This window comes from Larus michahellis, chromosome 2, assembly GCF_964199755.1.
Source record: "Larus michahellis chromosome 2, bLarMic1.1, whole genome shotgun sequence".
In the NCBI taxonomy this organism is placed as follows: domain Eukaryota; kingdom Metazoa; phylum Chordata; class Aves; order Charadriiformes; family Laridae; genus Larus; species Larus michahellis.
Window position 1 is genome coordinate 123,736,689 of NC_133897.1, and position 21,755 is coordinate 123,758,443.

At 40.7% G+C, this 21,755-nt stretch overlaps 1 protein-coding gene across 3 annotated transcripts in view; it reads right to left on the minus strand.

Moving 5' to 3' along the window:
• The window catches only part of PRKDC (protein kinase, DNA-activated, catalytic subunit), an 85,470-nt gene that overhangs the window by 637 nt on the left and 63,078 nt on the right, over nt 1–21,755 (minus strand). Inside the window, exons 68-85 of one of the 3 annotated variants that reach the window (XM_074576993.1) lie at nt 21,368–21,479; nt 19,618–19,807; nt 18,300–18,474; nt 18,022–18,212; nt 16,291–16,471; nt 15,609–15,769; nt 13,893–14,104; nt 12,393–12,480; nt 11,136–11,279; nt 7,298–7,502; nt 6,690–6,757; nt 6,206–6,426; nt 5,797–5,889; nt 3,765–3,854; nt 2,412–2,483; nt 2,123–2,324; nt 1,495–1,683; nt 770–909 (exon numbers count right to left, since the gene is read on the minus strand). In XM_074576993.1, coding sequence (XP_074433094.1) covers nt 770–909; nt 1,495–1,683; nt 2,123–2,324; nt 2,412–2,483; nt 3,765–3,854; nt 5,797–5,889; nt 6,206–6,426; nt 6,690–6,757; nt 7,298–7,502; nt 11,136–11,279; nt 12,393–12,480; nt 13,893–14,104; nt 15,609–15,769; nt 16,291–16,471; nt 18,022–18,212; nt 18,300–18,474; nt 19,618–19,807; nt 21,368–21,479 — 2,734 coding nt within the window. Of the gene's footprint in view, nt 1–769; nt 910–1,494; nt 1,684–2,122; nt 2,325–2,411; nt 2,484–3,764; nt 3,855–5,796; nt 5,890–6,205; nt 6,427–6,689; nt 6,758–7,297; nt 7,503–7,817; nt 7,893–11,135; nt 11,280–12,392; nt 12,481–13,892; nt 14,105–15,608; nt 15,770–16,290; nt 16,472–18,021; nt 18,213–18,299; nt 18,475–19,617; nt 19,808–21,367; nt 21,480–21,755 lie in introns of those variants that run through there. The other 2 variants (XM_074576990.1, XR_012585730.1) reach the window with 2 other exon arrangements.

Here is a 21,755-nt window from a genome sequence, read left to right on the forward strand (position 1 = left end):
ATGCAGCAGTTCACATCCAAGCTGGTTTATCTCCTCACCTGTCCTGCTGATTTGTGTCTGCAAGAAGTGTTTTGCTGCCTTTTCCAGTTCAGCCTTGACTGCAAAAGGGACTCCTCCCAAGTCCTGCACTTTTCACTATTTGTATGGTTTTAAAACAGACTTGCTTTCTTTGCATTTATTTTTTTTCCTTGATTAATACAAAATGTCTTTTTAGAAAAGGATGGAAGGGATTAATTGTACTTTAACTGAACTTCAAAGGCATTCTGGCTTGAGCCAGACTCGACCAGACTGACATAAATAAGCTGAGAACGCCATCAGATTTGAATTGGATGGTTTTGGGAAGCAGTTTACCTCCGTGCCTCTCATACAGCTGGTTCAGGTTCCATTTCAAGCAACTGCCCAGCAGAAGCGAATCCATTTAAATACTACCCCCTAGCCTAAGAGCTGTGGAGACGAACATAAAGAACAGCAGTGTGAGGCGTGAGAAGTGCAGCAGGCTTCCAGGGCGGCGATGTGTGTGTTGCCAGGAACAGTAAAACTGCTCAGGAGGCCTGAGCTGGAGCAAGACGACTCACAGGGAGATATCTGGTGTTTGGGCTGGCAGGGTGATTCAGAGAGCTTGTACGTGCACCAAAACGATTCTGACAGGAGGTTTGTTGAAATTTTGCCCTGTCTGCCTCTTCTCTTCTCCTAGCTGCCATTCTATCTGAAGGAGGAGACTGCCAAAGCTCTTAGTGGCGCAGCTTAAAGCCAAAGCAGAGCATCTTACCAAGTGATTCTTGCTGGATTGGCACCTGTGAGCTTTCTTTTGACGTAGCTGACTTTTTGCAAGGGGTACCAGTTTACTTCAGATGTGTTTATTTCCTTAATCCACGTGCCTCCTTTTTTCAGCTGTCTTTGTTCAAAGTTCTAAAGAGAAAACAAATTCGCCCTCTTTATCATAAATCACATACTTAAAAAGACCTTTAAGCTGCCACATCACAGCAAGTCAAGCCAGTAACTCTTAACTGCGGACGCAACAGAGGACAAAGCAGTGAGATGAAATCTAGCCTGCCTGTGACTTAAAATTTAATTTACAACTGGAGTTACTGAAGTGCAACTAGTTTCAGATTTTTTTCCTCTGTAATTTTTAGTTTGATATATACAGTGTTGCTAGGTAAATTTAAGAGGGTCAATGCAAAAAGCTGAAAATATTTATGCTGCTGCCATAAGTGACATAACGTGATCAAGAGATAGCCACATTTTTAGGATTATCACGCAGATAAAGAACAGTACACTGATAACACAGACATGTGCTGCAATTCTTTGTCCATCAATACACAATTCTGTCATTTTAAATCCTTTAAGTTCAGTTTCTCTGAGAACTCGATGAAAAAAAAAGAAAGATAAAAAGAGCACTGAGAGCGAGCATCAAGAAATACATTCTTTTTGACCAGATTTGTATCCTCGTCACAGTTTAAGAATTTTCACATGAATAAAAAGGAAAAATCTCACCTTCCAGTCCAAAGAAGGCTCTTTTACAAAGACATCCATTGTGCTGATGAGGAGATCTGGATTGGCACGATAAGCCCTTAGGGCATGCACCATCACACTGTACATGAGACCCCACTCTTTCACCGGCATCATCAGATTAACAAACTGGCGAGTCAGACGAAAAGGCATCAACTCCGGCACGCCCAAAAACTAGCCAAGGGGAAGGACAGTCAAAAGAAAATGAGAATTAAGAAACCTTGGAACAGAAGGATGAGAAATAAATATTTTGTTCTTTTTAAGCTTTGAAACCCTCTCGGTCACTTAACTGAAAATAATGTGCAACACGGTAAAACAGGACCAAGTTGTGACATCAAAGCTCTAGTCATGAATATTTAGTGATAGCGGTCGAAAGCATGGCTGAGCTACACGAAACACCACCATATAGACTCTGTGAAACTCTACAGCTCCCTGCTTGTCTGACAATATCTGGAAAAAGACATTTTATTCTATTAACTAGAAATAACTCGTAAAGATTACTTTGCATCAGAACGATGGCAAACGAGGAACATCGAATTTAGTACCGAGAATACATGTGTCATCGTGCATAATAAACGCAAAAGCTGTAACTAATTAATTAGAAAACAAATACCTGCGTAGCTGAGCCAAATGCGTATCCGAAGTCTATTCCCACCATACCACCTGTCTCCTTGTTAATCATGAAGTTGGACAGATGTCTGTCCCCAATACCGAGTATCCAGTGGCTGATGCACATCAGTGCGTGAGAACTGGCAAAATGGGACCGCAGAGACAGGAAGGCTTCAGGGGACGTACTCATTTTCACAAAGGCTCGCCTAAACGGAACAGAAGTCGCTTGCTGCATACAGCTAAAACGCCAACGCACTCGTTTCACAAGGTGCAGTCATTAACGGCGCACTCACCGCAGCAGGTCTTCTGGAACACTGCTTTCCCTGCTTTTGAAAGACGTAACTGCTTCTGTACGGCTAGCATTTCTGCAAATTAATGAAGGAATAATGTTAGCTACCGAAATACCAGCCCACGGGAGGTTAAAAGGTAAGATGTGTACATGACCACATTAGCACGTTTTGCTTACCCCAGTACACAGTACAGGAAGTTGCACAGAGAGTTTGCCCCAAATTTTTTATCTGATATTAAAAATACCCCTTCCTCTCTTTTTCTCCCAACAGTTATTTCCAGGACTGACATTCCTCAATAAAAACCAGTACGTAGTCTTGCCTAGTTTCCCCCAAAGTAAGTGGCTGGGTTAAGTTTTAATAGAGCAATACAATTGTGCTCTTTCTGACTGGACAGTCTCTTCCAAGCAGAGAAACCGAGGCCCAAATTAGATCTCTCAGCAGCACGCAGGGGCTGGATCCGTACTAGAAAGTAACGCGGCACCAGGGCAGGCAACAGAACTAAATGGTTGGTGCTGAGGACAACCACGCTGCACACATTTGGGGAGGGAAGGTGACTGCTCTGCCCTAGCCCATGTCTGCTCCTGGGAACTGAATGCTCCCAAGCAGCTGGAATGTGCTGGGTGCTCTCCTTCCAGCCGAGGGGTGCTCTCCTTCTCTCCTTGCCAGCCTAGCTTTGTGTGAAAGGAGCAAATTTGTGTACTAGGGGACCGCTCTGCAATTGCAAGCCAACGTGAGGCAAGTGCGGGTGAAGCACATTCTGGCTCTGAATACAAGTATTAATGTAGATGTACTCATTTAAACGAGTCAAAGTTTTTCTTTAAAAAGCAAGACGCTTCCTTAAGCGGGTTATGAGTTCATCAGAAACGCCCCACTGGAAACCTCGCTTCCCCCCCTGCAGCGCTAGATCTGGGCAGGTGTGGAAATTCCTCTGAGAGGATGCTCAAGTCGTGACCCAAACGATCAAACATTCTTAAATTCTCAGTGAATCACAGTGATTTTCCTTGTCCAACTTCAGCAGGGGCTCTGGCTCTGAGGCAGCCCACCGAATGGCATCATCACAAACAAGACACCTAGAAAATAAAGCTGAAGAGGAGCAGCTGCTTCTAGACACTTTCTTAAGGAAGCGAGCAAGCTTCTGGAAGAACCCCTGTGCTCTGGTGGGATTTTGGCAGTACATAACTCCACTTGCAGAGCACCTCCATGAAGACAAAGCAGTAAAATGGGCAAAAATCAGATCCAGCCAGCGTATTATAACACAGATCATATTTTTCCTGGAATTTCTCTGGAATTTCTACAACTCTGAGTGTGCACACTCTACTTTCTACATTTTACATGCAGTTCTCTTTTGAAACCTACCTGTACATAACGTGGTATCGAGAGATGCCTTGCGCTTTCCCCCCCATCTTGGACAGCCACTCCGTATAGGTGGCACGAGGTCCTCTTTTGCTAGGGGCAAAAAAAAAAAAAAAAAAAAAAAAAAAAAAAAAAAAGGGGGCTGATGATTTCCCTTCATTAACTTACCACTCTGTACTCGAATACCTGCAGGCTGCGTGCCGCTATGACCCATGCGATTTTCATGCACAGGAGTCAGGAAGCTACAGCCTACATTAATTTTAGCCTTGCTATGGAAATGAAGTTTATGCAGTCAGTGCATACGCTGATCCATCCACCTCCTTCCCCCCAGCCCTGAATGCATTTCAGTCATATCCGACAGAAGATTAAGAACATCTCAAAGGTGTTAATCTGTCAATAGGTACCGTGAAAATTAGACGCTGCCTTGAGAAGAAAGGCCCGAAATAAATTCTCCAGGGAGGGAAAGATATTTTTAACGCAGCCTCGCATCCATTTGAGAAGGCTTATGTAGCCTACCACAGTACGTGCTGCCGCTTGTCCATCCAAACAGGTGGGGAGCACAGAAAGGCAGTCCATTATCTCCTCAGGGTGTACGGGAGGGGCGAAATGGGGGGCTTGGACTTAAACTATTAATCCATAAGAAGCCAGTCTTCATTAGTCGCACTGCTTATAGAATAATTTGATATTTTTCTCCCATCTTAACTAAATACACTAGACCTTAAACTTCTATCCCACAGGGGCAGTAACTTAGCAGAGCACCTGCCTTCTCTCTTCCTTCCAAAGCATGTTCTGAGATAGAGAGATCCTTTCCATGTAAGAAGTATTCATCATTTACAGACTGCACAGCCCATCACTTTGGGCTAAAGAAAATGATTTCAAAACTTCAGAAAGTTATTTCCCCCACCCCAACCGGGATATTGCCAGCAAGGATTTAATCAGAATTTTCCTTTGTGAGTGCTGTCATTCAACCATAGCTCAATATAAAGTGTCTTAATTGACTTGATTGAAGAACATATGGGAAAATAGTTAAGGTCTATATAGAACAATATAATAAAGTTATTTTTTGGGATAATTCATTAACTTTCTTTAGAAAGACACTAAGCTTCTACGTTTAATACATTAGAAATTTTCTCCCCTCATGATGTTCATTCCACGTGAGTTTTCCTTCACTTTCCCAGTCAATGAATTGAGACCAACACAAAGGTGAAGCAGACAGCAGTAATGCAGGAACTATAGCAGTTCCTAAACTGCTCAGAAACCAAGTAGCTATTATAGAAATAAAGACTCTTTGGGGTTCACAACTTCCACACTGGAAGATTCCTCCAACCTACCCCATAAACAAGAGAACTAGTGAAAATAAATGGTGACATCACCACTTTGACAAACCCAAACAGAGACAATGTACTAAGAACAACGTTGGTAAATAAAACCACATTTCTAAATTCCAGGATAGAAACAGGCTGAGATGCCAGAATTAAATCAATTTTACAAAGATTCATCCCCCAATTACAATCAAGAGAAAGCAAGCTGATTTATTCAAACACGGTATTTGTATAAAGTCAGAGACTGTGTTCTTTTACAGTTGTGATTTGTGCATCTGCTGCCAATTTCCCCCGTCACTCACTGAGGAGCCCGGGTTCTGAAAAGCTCTGTCTCTGCTCCGCTCCCCTCCCCTCTGCTCCCCTCCTCGCTGACCTACGTCCATTTCCTGCCTGATCGAATCAAGAGATCAAAATCCTCTGCTTGTAAAACCAATTTGCTGATAAGGAAATGGTGATGATGATGATGTCACACATGATTATAAGCCTCTTGTTTAAACAAGCTGGGTGGAGGATATTCCAGGTACAATGGTACTCATTAAACAAACAGTTGCCAATTACTAATTTGGGTCAGGAAATACAAACTGCCTCCTTGCTTATAGGCGCTTTCATTTCTTTCTTTTGAAAAAAGAAAATGCGGCCACAAAATTGTCGGTATCACGAGAAAGCCATTAGTAGTGGTCTCTGTAGGAGCAGACAGCTAAACCAGGCATCACCTGTTATAGTTGATGTCTTCCTCTTCAGACATGCTATTCTTAAGGAAATCTTTTAAAGTACAAGTATTTTCCAGCCACTTGATGAGTCCCAGTCTGGAACAAAAGTAATCGGAGATGTGAACAAGTAGCTCAGAGTTGAACTTTAGAGGAACACCACAAATAGGAAGCAACATGTTCTAGGCCCTGCTAAAAGAAGGTTGAAAGCTACCAATTTAAATACACTCTGAAAAACAGCTTGCGGACAAAGCAATTTCAATGTTATTTTAAAAGGAAAAGAAAAAAAAAACCAAAACAAAAAACCAATACTCAAAGCACTCTGAACCAGAATCTGGCATGCAGAAATTTCACTTTCCAATGTCTCAACAGTAATAGACGTGAACATTCTGTACCTTCAAGATAGAACACCCACCTTGTTGTCATGGGGATGACCTGGTAAGTTTTTAACTGCATATTCCTTTGGCTACACGAAGCATCTTGGGAAAGGATGATGTTCATTACATCAAACAGCTGCTCAATACGTTGGTCTTGTCGCAGGTCTTCACCACCTTTGACAAGAAAAGGATACTCCTGCTCATCACTGCCTCGGATTGTTATACGTTTTGGTTTCCTCAAGGATTCCATTACGCTTATCTTGGAAAAAGACAGGGAAAAAGCAAAATATTTGTGAAAGAAGACTTGGCCTTACAGAATCATCTCTGAAATTAAGCATATCTGGCATTCTTGGATGGCATAATCAAGTTGCTCCATTACTACCAGAAGAACAAATGCCTATTTCCTTTATGGGCTGCAAGATGCGTACACAAGCAACAACCTCGCTATTGTCAAATTCTTCAAATGGAATACAGACTCAAATTTATACCAAACAGGATTTTGACTCAAGCTTATAAACATACCCGTTCATCAAATCCAGAGATTTTTGCATGGTACTCTGGCAATGGTTTCCCTTTTCCATCATACTGCCCTGAAGTGGTAGTGGAAAACAAATAAAAGAAGAAAAACGTTACATAGGCCAATTTTTTTTTTTTTTTTAAAGCATGTAAGAACAGAACACACTTCCTAATATTTTGTCAAATTGTCAGAATGATAACTACGAAGAAAATATTTTAAAATGCATAGAAATCCATTATACACATCATATAACTTTATCTGTGAATTACTAATATTTTTTCCTTCTTAAGCTGTTAGTATTGTAGCTCTTAGTGGTTTAAGAGGACACATCCCCTTTGAACTGGATTTAAACTTATATTAGATTTATAGACCTATTATATTAGATTTATAGACCAGATTTCCTGGCTTCAAGCCTTTTAAATTTTAGATACAATTTTAAAAATCAGGACTACAGCTTAAGAACAGATTTAAGAGACAAATGATCAGAGTTATTTCAGATGAAATCTACCTCTGACAGAAAGAAGGGCCATACAGCCAACATAAGAAGTAGAGCTCAAAAGTAGCAACTTTCTTCTAAGGGATGGGTCACCATTGACACTGAGGGGGAACTTACCAGGAACCTCTAGTTCGCTCCTCAAGAACTCAGCTTTGAATTCACTCATCCACGGTGAACATTCTTTCAGGTTTCCAGGTTCTTTATGGTTTTTGTTCATTTTTAAGAGGAGAGAAACTGCAATCTCGTCAAAGTCACTGGCCTTCATATCCAACAGTTCTGAACCACCTCTTCCAAAATGACGGTCAAAGTCCTTCCCAAAAGCCTGAGGTTCATTTACAGAAAGGAATCGTGCTAGCACAGTGCTAGGAACTCCCCAAGGACACCAAAACGGTACCTTCCTATCTACAAACACAAGTTCATCTGAGCTCCCAAAATATATCAGTCTTCCTTCCACTCCAGTTCTTTTTTTCTCCATTATTTCTAGTCTGTCAAAACTTTTTGACTGCCTGTTGGTAGACCCACCAGCTATCATCAACAGAAATAACTACATTTCACCAATGCAGTGATATCAGAGATCTGTAGAATTAGATTATAAACCTTTTTGCCATACCAAAATGGGAAGCTTTTCCCTCCTTACCTCCTCTGGCTGCAGTTCGATTCTGAGTGAGCATATCAATAAAGCTGCTCAGTAAACTTAATACGTGTACTTCACCTGCTTACAAAAATTTAAGAACAGCTAGTAAAATATTAATATAAAATACAAATATTTAAATTTGTACCTATTAAACAAATACAAATCCCATTATGACGCTAACTATAGGATTATTATCAGAACATTTAATTGACGTCCCAGTCTTTAGGTGTTACCACACTTTCAAACTGCTGCAAAAAAACCAAAAAACCCTCAACTGTTCAATTTACAAATGCTAAAAAAGCCCAAACAGATGGATAAGTTACTTAACCTTTTCTTCCCCCCTTAGAACTTGAATACTCTGTGCTTTATGGGAGGTCTGAGGCATTTTTTTTGGTGGGTTTTTTTTGGTTGTTGTTTTTTTGCCCTTTTTTTTTTTTTTTTTAAACTAGCAGCAACCATACTAAATAGCAAGCAAATAGAGCCTAGCTAATTTTATATATACCTTTTTTGCTAACCAAAAGATATATTACACGTATATGTAATGCATGCCATATAGCTTCATGTATTAAGAGAATTTTTTTGCATTATGTTAGCAAGTGTCAATTTAAATTTTTTATTTACTATCACATTTATTATTCATGACTTGCTTTGAGATAATTTGAATGTAAAATGTATAAAACCATATTTTTAAAGTATTTAAAATATCCTGATAACGGAGAACTGCAAAGACATTTCATACTGATCCATTTAATAAACAAAGTAAGTATTATCTGCAAGCAGTTAACTGAACTGACTTCTTGTCTTCATAATTCAAGGTTCTAGAAAAAACAGATGTCCCCTCTTGGACCTCACTGGTATTAATGGCTTGGAAAGATATGTAAGCTCACTTGTTTTTTAAATGCCTGATCATTTTTCTCTCAAGCTAAGAAGGACACAGCTATTTCTCTGAAGTAACTGAAAATACAGAAAATATTATCCTTCTGAAGAAAAGACTGCTACAGTCAACTTCTTTATCACTTTAAATCTATTTCCAGATGATCATCCAATTGCTTTCTCTGCTCTGTTCTTTGACTTCCTTTAAAATTCAAGGCAGCAAACATTTAATAGCCTTAATACTGTATTTTAATTAACACAATCCATCAGCAGCGTTTAATTTATGCATTACTGGAATTTCATGTGAAAAATAAAAGCAAGATTTTTTTATTGTTTAAATTACAATTGAAACTGTATATAAATAATAAATGTGAAGATTACAAGCCTGAAGCGCTTGGCATATTAGAACAATTTTATGTGTCAGTCAAGAGATACAACTTTTTTTCTTTCCCCAGCAAGGACGCTAAAGAAACTACAGTTATCCTGACAGCACACTGTTTCTCCACTAAGCAAGAAGGCAAAGAATTGAGAGTCTGTTCACCACCCCCTTACATTCTTCTCCTGCAGCCGCTGGTGTGTGAAAGGGATATTGCTCTCCCTCTTCTCCAACAGAGGGGAACAACCCCACCACCCCCCTTCCAGCATCTCCCTTGCTCGTCTCTCCCTACTCTGTTAATTCAATAACAATTTAAAAAAAAAAAAGAAAAAAAAAAATCCATCAGCACTACTTGCAGCATTGTCTCCTACGGCACACATTCCAGCTTTTTAGAGAGCCATGGATTTTTTCAAGTGGGCCAAAGTGGACACAAACCATCCCAGAAACCAAGCGCTGGCTGCCTTTGTCCTCGTGCCTGCTAGGTCCCTTGCTGCGCTTGTACCCTCTGTGGCTCAACCTACAGCTGCTCCTCTCCCTCCACCCCCACCCCTGCAAATTCTTATCCCTGTATTCTACTCTTAAGTTTAAAGTCATTATCATCAGAGACCCAGCTTATCTTGCAGCGACATATTAAAAGGGCTAGTATGCTCCCAAACTCCCAGCTGACCTTCCTGCTGCTGTATCCCGTCACCTCCTCCCGAACCCACGCCTTACTCTCATCCTGCACCTTTTCCCTGCTCATGGAAAAGTAGTCTCCCAAGAGACATTCTAAGTTTATCTGATGCTAATGTGACATAAGAGTGGCCATAGGGGAGAGACCTGGCCACTGGGCTGTGCGCATACAGTACAAGCATATGTCGGTGCTTCTATAAGAGCATCTCTCCTGGCCTCCAGGGATTTGCAGCTCAGGGATTTCTGGACCCAGAAGGGTGCATTGGTATGTAAACGCTCTCCAAGCATTTTCCTCCTCCCCACGCTATTGTCTACTTGCTATTTGAACCGATAAAAGCATCCATAATACCCTGCAGCAGGAGTTCAGCACTTCAGTGGGTACTGAATGAAGAAACACTTCTCCTGTGTGTTTTGAACTTGCCATTTCCACAGAATATTTACTCCATGCTTGGCACTCCTGATGTTGAGAGCCTTATTGTATCTGCCCTCATTGTGTCTTTTCTAACTGGAGGAATGCTAAAGTTGTTCCTTGTACAGAGGTTACTCAGTACCTCTGATTATTCTTGCTGCTCTGAACCTTCTTTGGTTTCTTTATACTTATATTGAGAACTACAGATGAGGACTACAGTGTTCAAGAAGCAGGAGTCAGAGAAGGCTGCTACGTCAGTGCATGAATCCATGTTTCGTTCTCTATTCTTAATAATGACTAACAGTCACTTTTCTTTCCTGACCACTCTTGAGTATTCAAAGACGACGTTTTCACAGAACTATCACAAATCAAGGTTTGGTTCTTGAATTGCCATAGCCAGCTCAAACACAAAGAATTTATATACAAAACTAGGGCTTTCTTTTTTTTTGCCACATGCATCGCTTCATTTTTCTACACTGACTTTCACTATTTTAGATCTCCGTGAGTTTTGTAAAGTCCTTTCTATAATTCTTCACAGTTGTAACTCTTCTGAACAACCTACCCTAAATAACTTGGTATCAGCAGCAAATTTGAGTAGCATAGTACAGCAAAACACCCTAAAGTGCTCATACATCCTTGGCAGCAGGGAAAAAAAAAAAACAAACAACAAAAACAAGGCCAGATTCCTGTGCAAGTTCATGGATGGTCAGAGAGGCCCAGGCCCTGAGAACCTGCCAGCATGCAGGGAGTGGAGGCAGAAGCTGTGTAAGAGGGAACATTTAGTTTTATGGGGCAGTCGGAAGTGGAAGTTGAACTATACTAAGTTCATAGCTTCTAGCAAAGAAAACCCAGTCCTGTACTCCTGACTTGATCTCTCGTCTCATCAAGTCCTGCAGCACCTGTAAAAGCTGTGATCTGGTCCCCTCTTTTGACTATCTAGTGCCTTCTGGAAAAGCACGCGTTGCCAGCACTTCTCAGTAATCACACATACCTGAATAAACCTTTTCCTCATCAATCCAAGGCCAGGAGCCTCTAAGTTTCCCAGATTCTTGTACATTCCTTCATACATTTCCTTAAGCTTATTTTTATTCCTCTGAGCTTTTACCAACTCATTTTTGACATCCTCAACCCAATCCTGCAAACAGAAAGAAACAGATGAATACTGAGAAAAAGTTTACCGACCCTCACTATTTGATAATCTGCTCAAATTGCATTTGGGTTACCATATTTATTAATAGTCAATTAACACGTCTTTTGATAACCAAAAGAGCAATCAAAAGGCTATGGAAATACTTCCCTTTCATTCTGTCTCTCCATAAAATGCTTCTACTTTATTAACATAATTGTGGTTACTACCATAGTGTCTGGTGCAAACTAAGAAAGCCTCTGTGGGGCCAGGAGTGGTATCAAAGACAAGATGAGAATCCTTTCAACAATGGGGTCAGAGTGTAGACAGGGAAGCCCATCAGAGAGCCAGGAAAGGGCATAAGAACGCAAGTAGTTAGAAATTATAGAGATGGCCACAGATAAGAATTCTGTAACAGTTTCACAGAATCACAGAATGGCAGGGGTTGGAAGGGACCTCTGGAGATCATCTAGTCCAATCCCCCTGCCAGAGCAGGGTCACCTAGAGCAGGTTGCACAGGAACGCGGCCAGGTGGGTTTTGAATGTCTCCAGAGACGGAGACTCCACCACCTCTCTGGGCAGCCTGTTCCAGTGCTCTGCCACCCTCAAAGGAAAGAAGTTCCTCCTCATGTTTAGGTGGAACTTCCTATGCTCAAGTTTGTGCCCGTTACCTCTTGTCCTGTCCCTGGGCACCAGTGAAAAGAGCTTGGCCCCATCCTCCTGACACCCACCCTTTAAGTATTTATAACCATTGATAAGATCCCCCCTCCGCCGTCTTTTTTCCAGACTGAAAAGAACCAAGTCCCTCAGCCTCTCTTCATAAGAGAGAAACCAATTAAGGAAGACTGACTGACCATGGGGCAGGACAGAGACTCTGAAGGAGAAAGCTGAAAAGGGCTAGTGCAAAAAAGCCAGCTGGCACGAGGGAGGGACGCCATCACCAGCGAAAGTTGCTGACAGCAGCCCGACACCATCACCAGTTGACTCTGGGTTGAACCGCATCCCACGGCTGCGGTGTCAACCGAACTGCAAGCAAGCCCCACCCAGCACTCTCTTTCCTAAATAGAGGGTGAGGAATGAAGGGAAAGAGGAGGGGGGAATAAAAAAACCCCCACACTTTACCTTAAAAAGCATTATGGGATTAGAGAGCTGTTCCAGGGAGCGAACAAAATCTTGAACTACTCCTCCTCTGTCCAACTTATTCTTGATCCTTTAAAAGAAAAAAAAAGTGTATCACAACACAACAGGAACTACCATCACCACCAAGCCTGCATATAAGCAACGATCCAGATTGTCTACTATATTCAAGAATCTGGCAAAATAATCTGGGGGTAGGTAGGAGCCCCCCCTCAGAATTCTTTTGTGGGCGGCATGTGGCTCCCAATTTTTTTAATGTAGTGTCCCACTATGAAAATAGGAGCTTGGTGGGGGAGCGGAAAGCATACTTGCAGACATGGGCATTACCCAGACTATACACCCTGTCATAACAGTTAAACAAGGGTGACAGTTTGTGAAGCACGAAAATTTATCTTTTTATTTTAAGTGAAGAAATTCAGCAAATGTATCAGAGATTTGAAAAAAGGCAAAAGGACACCTAAAATTGCATTAGTGGTTCTACAGCACTGCATGATAAAAGTTGACTTTTGCCTGGGGATTAACTCAGGTTTTATTGCACAGCAAAACAGGCAAGGGGATGGCTTGTAGAGAAAAGTGCGTGCTGCACTCTGAATAAGTAGAAAAGAAGACAACAAAGAGCTGTCATTCCCCAAAAGATAACGTGCATCCATTTCACAGCCCTCTCTGAAGCCTGGTAGGAGTATCTATTCTACTTAAATCTCTCTGCTCTCTCTCGGTATTAAAAAGACTCCAAACATCCAAGCTAGTTTCATCTTCATCTTTGATGCGTACTGACTCCCACTGCTGTGACGTCTACTATGGTAAGAGCCTAATCAGAGAATTGTAGGCGTTGGAAGGGACCTTCAGGGATCATTAGTCCAACCCCCCTGCCAGAGCAGGGTCACCCAGAGCAGCTTGGACAGGAACGCATCCAGGTGGGTTCTGAATATCTCCAGAGAAGGGGACTCCACAAACTCTCTGGGCAGCCTGTTCCAGTGCTCTGACACCCTCAAAGTAAAGAAGTTTTTCCTCATGTTGAGGTGGAATTTCCTTTGTTCCAAGTTTGTGCCTGTTGCCCCTTGTCCTGTTGCTGGGCACCACTGAAAAGAGCTGGGTTTCATGCACTGGCTTTCCCTTCAGCCTCAGCAAAGTAGGAAAGGGAAAAAGAGACTTTGACTACTGCAGAATTACCAGTAGAAGAGGCTTGCCTCTCTGTGGTCTTCTTGTTTTTCTTTGAAAAAATTCTAACTTCCCACAGCCTGGGGACTATATGTACCCAACACTTCAGAAAGTATTCAGGCCACCAACCCAAGTATGTCTAATACTAAGAAAGCTTATGTATTGGTTTTCCCCGTGCCTTTAAATGAGAACACAGTGTGCGTGGGACTATCCCTAATGTTTCTCATGTCCCCTAAAGAAAACAGTTTCATTGGAAAAAAAATACATAACCTCTCCACTCCTGAATAAGAAAAACATACAAAAGAGCTACTCTGATTGCAAAGTCACCTTTGTACAAATTCCTTGTTCTTACAACCAGTTGCGGTATCTTTGAAACAGTAACTTTCACTGCTGATCATGAAAGGGTAGATGATTGCCTGGGGATAGGTATTTGCGATCTCTTCAACTGTGTGTTGCACGGCTACTGCTTCATCCTTGTCAAGTAGTGCCATCATCTGGCTAATCCAACCGATGAACTGCCAACAGGGAACCGAAGCAAGCTGCAAAAACACAGATACTGCTTTCAACTTTGGTTCTCCTCGAAAATATCAAACATAGCAAATGCTCTGTGGCCCAGCCTGACAGACAGAAACACACGAAAAGCAAACAGAGAATGTCGATCAGGTTGCAAAAACCATCCCCCAATAAAGCAGATTTTATTATTATTACTACCACTACCGCTACCACCACTAACTACTGCTGCTTAATAGGTTTTCCTTTCCAAAGATTTGCAGTTTGTTGATCAAGAGGAAGCTTTATACTCATACTTGTGGCTTTTCTGTCTGGGTGCAATATAATAATGTTTGATGACCACATACAAACAACTCAAAAATTTGAAGAGACAGTTCAAATACCATTGGGTTGAAGTCTATTTGAGTAAAAAAAGCCAGGAAGGAGAACCCTGGAACTCCTACCAGTTTTGTACTTCCTTCAACTTTAAAGAGGTCTGGGCTTGCTGACAGATACTAATTGCAGTAGAGCACCCCCCAACAATATACTTCATGCTCATGTCATTCCAAAAGCTGTGTTACTTTTGAAAGGAGTGCTACAATATGTTTTCTTGTGATAGCAAGAGACTAGACTCCGATTCCTTTCCTCCTGTCTCATCCCTTCCTACCTTTTTAACAGAGTTTAAGATCAGATTGCCAGTACTTATCTCACAGAAAGAAAGACAACAAAGAAATGCCTGGTGAAACTATTTTCTGGGTGAGGTTTGTTAACTGGACCAGGTGTCAGGTTCTGTTTGAACCATCAGAGTCTCACTGCGGCCACACCTTGTGCACCTCCGCTGTTTCTGCTATGTTCCCAGTTTCTTGGGATAACTGAGCTGTGTTTCGGCCTCTCTCCAGTTCTTCCTCTGATGGGGCCTGGCACTCCGTGAGCACCAGCACAAAAGGCTTGAAAACGTGAGCAGGCCAAGGCAGGAACAGGCATGAGTCACAGAGGACCTCTCAGTTTATCTGTCCAAGGACGGCAGGGAAGGCAACGTGGCTCATGGTATCCTGCTGTGGAGCGGCCACAGAGGGAGAGGACGTGGAAAGGAGGAAGAAGCTGCAGTAGCCTCTGAAGCGAAGCAGGACAGGGAGAGGTGGGAGAAGGGGAAAACGAGCCTGAAAAAGCTTTTGGCTTCCTGCATACAGGAAACTCAGCATACAGAAATAAGATACATTCTTCACCCTAATCCTATGCACCTTTATCAGCCCACTTAAATCGTTCAGAAGGAAGAAAAACTGCAACATAATTTTTCTCCAGCAGCTCTCAAACTAGCATCTGGAATCAGAAAAATGATAAAAAGTTAAACTTTTAAAAAAAAGTTTCTGCCCATATGAATTAGACTCAGCAAGTTAGAGAAAAGACAAGGAACAATGATGGGATAAATTTTATCTGATTTACCTGAAGCAAAACTTACCAGTCTAACCTCTCTGTCCATCCAACCTCCACCCCCCCACCTTTTAAATTGGATTTATAGCAGCATTTGCTGCCAGGAAAATGGAAGCAACTAACCTCTCGTGTCACTAGACCCAATGTCTCTGCTGGATATCTTTCAATTATTTGCAGCAGTCTAGGAAATCTCAGCCTGGCTTCTCTGGAGTTCAGTTTTAAAGCTTTTATCATTTTCTCCACCACAATAGCTGGGAATAGCTGCAGATCTGCAGTGTTAATTTCTGCCAAGAGACATTAAACCAGAATTATCAGAAACACCATCACTTGTTCCATGTCTTTGATCATCTGGAACATTCATCTTTACAATTCAGTATTTTTTTTTCCCCGGTATATTTTGTATTTTTACTTTGTTCTCCTTCCCATCTGTTTCAACCACACGCATCAGCAACACATGTACTTGGGGACTGTAAGGATTAACTTTATCAGGAAGCTGCACCACTGCTGGTATCTCGCCTGCTTTAAACACAGCAGTGCTGTAGTCTGGGAAGGAACAAGGGAAGCATTTGCTGGATGTGATATATATCTCACAAGTGAGAGGGAGACTACGAGTGATTCACTTGTACCAAAACTAGCAGTAATAGTTGGGGGAAAAAAGCAATATAAATACTGTTGAACTGGAGGACAAACTGTTTCTTTTACTGTGACTCAAACTGCGTTGCTCAGGGAGACCTCCTGGGTATCACAAAAGCTCACGTATCACAGATAAATCCACCTCACATGCTTAGGAGAAATCCTGACTCACCAAGCAAGCCTTCTTCTTCCCTACGCAGATGCTGGTCACAGAAACTGACCAAAGTCATATACGCATCGATAACTCCTATCACATCTACATGTTCCACAGAGTGCGACTGCACCTCCTCATCGGACTTCCTTGCGGCATTACTGAAACATTGAAAAGCCTTCTTGTTCAGACCTGCCAATACCTGAAATTCAACCATAAGAGAAAAAAAAGACCCGTTAGCAAGTAGCATTCCACATTTCTTTTTGAAACTGGAGCTTGGTTGCAAGTCTTGAATAGATAAAACTTTAACTGTATTAAATGTTTTGAGCAGCTGATACAAAGGAAAAAAACTGGGACATTATTTCTAGCAGTAGTTTCCAGAACTTCAATTTCCACAATTTTGATTTCCACAATTTTCAATGGAAAAATATAAAACACACTTTTAACTGAAATTAGTCTCTGGAAATGTTATGTGGATTTTTTATAACTGCAAAAAAGTTAACGTTACTAGAGCTTTGGCAAACTGTTAACAGAAAACATGATCAAAAATGCTATTTTTTTCCTATTAAGGCATATCTGCAACATCTGCATCACAGCTACTTAGAACGTATTGCCAACAAGCTTACCAACCTCAGACATTGTACCTACTGTAGTTATTAAGCAAAATACAAAACTGCTGCAGAACAAGTTGGAACAACTGAAAAGTACTGTAACTGAAATTAAATAGTTTGAATTTCAGGTAGGTAAACTAAACAGGGCCAGAGTTCTGCTTAATACTAAGTTAAAATAAGGCTAAGCTCCTTAATTTTATAGAAATATCTGGTATACCAATCTGACTCATCTGGCACAGAAGAGCTTTTATGCTCATCTTTTAGATTTCTTTACAAAGAAAGCTCTTAATAATTAGTTATTAAATGAAGCTTAAGCTTTTGCTCAGGTTCCTACGCACTTGAAAAATTTTTTTTTTGCATGAATCTCTTCTTTATCTGCTTTTCTTTAACAACCATAAAACCACAAATTAAGAACATTTTTTTGCTGGTTTATACTGACACCATTCATATCTAAGAGCCTTCATAGTGGCTTTACAAATTAGTAGAAATAAGTACTTCAAATTCTTAATCAATTTGATAGACAAGAAGTCAGTGCTACAGCATCTGGGACAACTGACAACATATTCGGTTTCAGACGCAGCACAGTTTGTCACTGTATTCTTCAAATGTGCACCTCCCCAAAAAAGGCAAAGATGACCTGCATATGGTCTGTCTTAAAAACGCCTCTCTTCTCTATCACTAAAATTATTTAGATAGATAAAATAAGTGTATCAGTATCATTATCAGTATTATAAAGATCTCTTTATGAAATAGGATAGTCATACAGAATGAAGCAGCTCAGAAATGGCCAGCTGAAATAAAGGCATTCTTTGAGGATCACGTTCCCAAGCCTTGTCTTGCCACTGTGCATGCAGGTGCTATGACTATGTCTTTCCCCTCTGCACAAAATGCTGGAACTTCATAGAAACACAAGAACACTCTCCCAATTAAAAAGGCTACAGTGGCGCAGAACTCCAGGAGCGCAAAAAACAGACAAAATAGCAGCCACATCAGTTTTTGTTTGGTTCTTCCCCTAGCTGGTGTTACTGGACAAATCACTGCTAATAACAGATGGGTTTCACATTCTCTGTATCTGTCCATATCCATCACTACTAGTGATTACAATACTGAAATACCTAAAAGCTTTCCCCCTCTCATTTACCTTTCCAGGACTCGCAAGACTTTCTCCTGATAGCACTGATATTTTTACAGCTTTTTCTTCCTCGATTTGCTCAAGGCATCTTGGATCCTGACTAAGAGCATTGGCCATGATATTGTACGTAGTACCCAGAAGAAGATGCTGGTTTCGGAAGGCCATTATGTTCTTGCTAAGATAGTCAGATTTGGTATCTTCTGTTGGAATTCAAAAACAAAGTCAGTAATTTGACAACAAAGCCGCTTAGTATAATAAACAAAGCGAAGCAAAGAGAAGGCTGTTACCAAGCAGGGAGACAGTTTTTAACACTGCGAGCACACGTTCAGGACAGCTCTGGTTCCGGCTGCAGCTATGTGTAAAGCGGCAATAGGCATAACTCCATCTCACCAGCCAGTCTTCCCTTGTTTTGGCATCTTTGCGTAGGTCTTTCAGAAGCTTCTTGGCGACTGAGAAGCAGTTCTATATTCAGATTAAGACAGAATTTTCAGATAATATATCCGAAGAGGAAATAAAAGCTTTCTGCAACCAAATTAATGGATGAGAGGATTTAGGTAACTCAAGTAAAGCTATAATAAAATGAAGAGAGGTCCACTGCTTGTTGGGTCTCATATTCAAAACCAGATTTGTGCTAATGGAGAAATTTGAAAAGAAAGAAGGAGAAGAACAGAGGTTTAACAAACTGAGGAAATTAAAACAATTCTATCTGAATGACTGAACAGGCATTAACTGTTCTGCAGTATGATCACGTATGGGCAATGTAACTTGGTTTATAGCACCATTAAGCAAATGACTTATGTTTGTGTTCTGATGAAAAGTTTCATATAAGTAACATTAAAGCAAATCTTATTTTTCATTTACGTCTTTAAGAGCGTATAGTCCACACAGCACTAATGTTATATTTGGTTATTAGAATGCTTGAAATAAACTTTGTCACTGATTGCAGACGTCTGCAGCATCTCAGAAGACGAGGAGAACCTCTACTCAAATATTATTTGTCTTGTCTCAAGCTTTAAACACTAAAGGCCCGTTATCAAGGACTGCTGTTTCGGTCATTTTAACAGTCACATTGAAATAAAAATTTCTGAGTCACTTCGCTTTAGTTCTTTACAGAAATGTTAACCTAACAGCATTAACGAAAACCATAAAAAAAAAAATCATAAAATGTTTCATCATTGCTGATTGAAGTAAATTATATTGATTTAATCTGAACTTGATTTGTTTTCTTGTAAAGAGATTATTTGTAAACGAGAAAGCATAATGTTTTGTTGCAAGCATCCCTTCCATTAAATGCTGAAGCATTTCAGATACTTTATTTATCTACCCTTTAGAGTGTCAGAAACCATCTGTGGATCAAAGAGGCCTTCAGGCACGTTTCCAGTAATGACAAATTATCATCAAGTCTCTAATTAACATTTATCCATTTGTTTTCTTTCTCTGTGGAACTTACTTTCCTGAGCTTTTAAAATGTCCTGGACAGCAAGGTCAAAGACAGACAAGGTCTGCCCTGGCAAAAAGGTGCCCAAGACCACCTACGAGGCTTTCCCAGCTGTAGTTTATACATATTTTCTTACAAAACCGGAAGCTCTCAGACAGTACAGTCACCTGTTTCCTGGCACTTTCTATCATCTTCATTTTCATGTCAAATTTGCAGCTTTTAATCATTGAGTAAATGTCTTCCTCCTGTTGATCCACTTCCATTTGGTCACCAGCACCATATTCTTCATCCACCTCCATGCTATCATTGGATTGATCACAGAGAAGTTTCTCCTGCAGTTTGTCAAGAAAGAAGCACCTGCACGATGACAACAGAAGTACAAATCACTCTGGTATGAATGCAAGGGAATAGATATTCACAAGTGTTGATCTGTCTGACAGTAAACAAAGCTAATAAAAAAAGGCAAGCTACAGCTATCACCTTTAGCAAGGGCTAGACATAGTCCTCAGAGTCTGGAAAGTCACAACTGGGGACTGAGACCCTGAGAGCATTCTAGAATCTTGAATCAATGAGATTAAGTATTAGAAAATGTCCATAATAGAGTAGGATTTTTTCTTAGTTTGTTCTTTTTAAAATCATAACTACAACCTCAAAGTTCACCAAGCCATAATTTGTAGTCCAACTTGCCACAAGTGCAAACAAACAGGAGTCTCGTTTATATAGTGCGTATGGCTGTATTTTATGTCAACCTGCAATTCAAATCTACGACACCAACAGATGTAAACATTGAAATTTGTGTTGCAGAAAAGACCAGTGACCATACTCAACTTTTGAAAGGGAATTGCCATGAATCGATGCTAAACCCTTTCCATTCTACAACTAGTCCTTTCTAATTTAATAGCATCTCTGATTATGTAGACCATTATTTAATGCAGAGGAAAGCACTGCAGTCTGGAACATGGGTAGACACTGAATAAAGGTGCATCCTTTGTCACTCATTTAAGATGAGATAAAGGTTTTCTAAAAGCACATAGAAGTGTTTGAGACACTGACAACCTTTCAAGTCATAAATGTTTTGAGACTTCATAAAGGAGTAAGCCATACCCTGTATTCTACCTAATATTTAATTGCAATAAGCTCTTCTGTAGACATGCTTTCCTGACACCCAGAGATACTAAAATAAATTACAGAACTCTGTGGGTATGAGCAGGGCTATTGAAGCACTTGTCCCCCAGAAAAGGAGAACGAATCTGGATGTGCACTGGAAGAATGGATTGGGACGAACACTGACACCACAGAGAAGACAGAAAACTTTCAAATTCAAAAAAGCATTCCAGCTTCTTCAGAGCTAATCCAAAGCAGTCTCCAGAGAGCCTTTGTTCTTTCTAGCAACAGTCACACAGCAGAAGTCTCTAATTACAGCACTGGTCATTAACTTTGTGAAAAACTGATAGTGGCAGGGCTGAGCTCATTTTGTACACTCCATAACTTTGGAACTGCCTAGAAAGTAGGTACTTTTATTCATAACAGACTGGCCTTTTGGGTGGTGTTTTGTTGAACTAAATGCAGCTGATCTACTTAATTACAAGTGGATGTGTTTAAGGGCTGCTGAAGTGGGCCAGCTTGTACAGCGCATGTAGTTACTGATGCAAGAAAATGCCTAAACTAAGTTATGTTTCCATATCAAAATGTGGTTTATTCCCTGTCCATTTCTCAGCCTCCTTTAGCTTCTCACTATAAGTTAGTCACGCAAAAACCAGTTATACTGATAAAGTTATTACAACAGTTAAAAAAAAAAGAGAAGTCATATACTGGATCAACAATGTTCCCATATGAAAACAAGCAGCATTAGAAAAAGCACCTCTCAGAACTCAACAGGCAGACAGAACTAAAGCTAACCCAGGAATGCAGTTTTACCGATTTGTAATGATATCATCCCAGATGTTCATAGGATCCATTTTAGCATCTGGATATCTGCTTGTCCAAATTCTGAGAAGTCTCTTAAGGGAAGCCTGTGAAGCTAAGTTACCTAGAAATCAATTAAAGAGTACTTTAAATGCATCTGAATCCAAACAGCATGAAAAAAGTCTAAACCAAACATAGTCTAACATTCAAACCACAAAACTGCAATAAAACCACCCAACTGCATTTCCAGGCTTGCACTAAGTAGACTACTTGGTGATCAGATTGCTTTTGTTTATTACTTAAGCACAGGAGATTCAATAAGGACATCAATGTCAAACTGTCACTGGGAATCACCACTGGGCAGGTACCTTCCCATACAGGAATATGCTGGCATATAGTA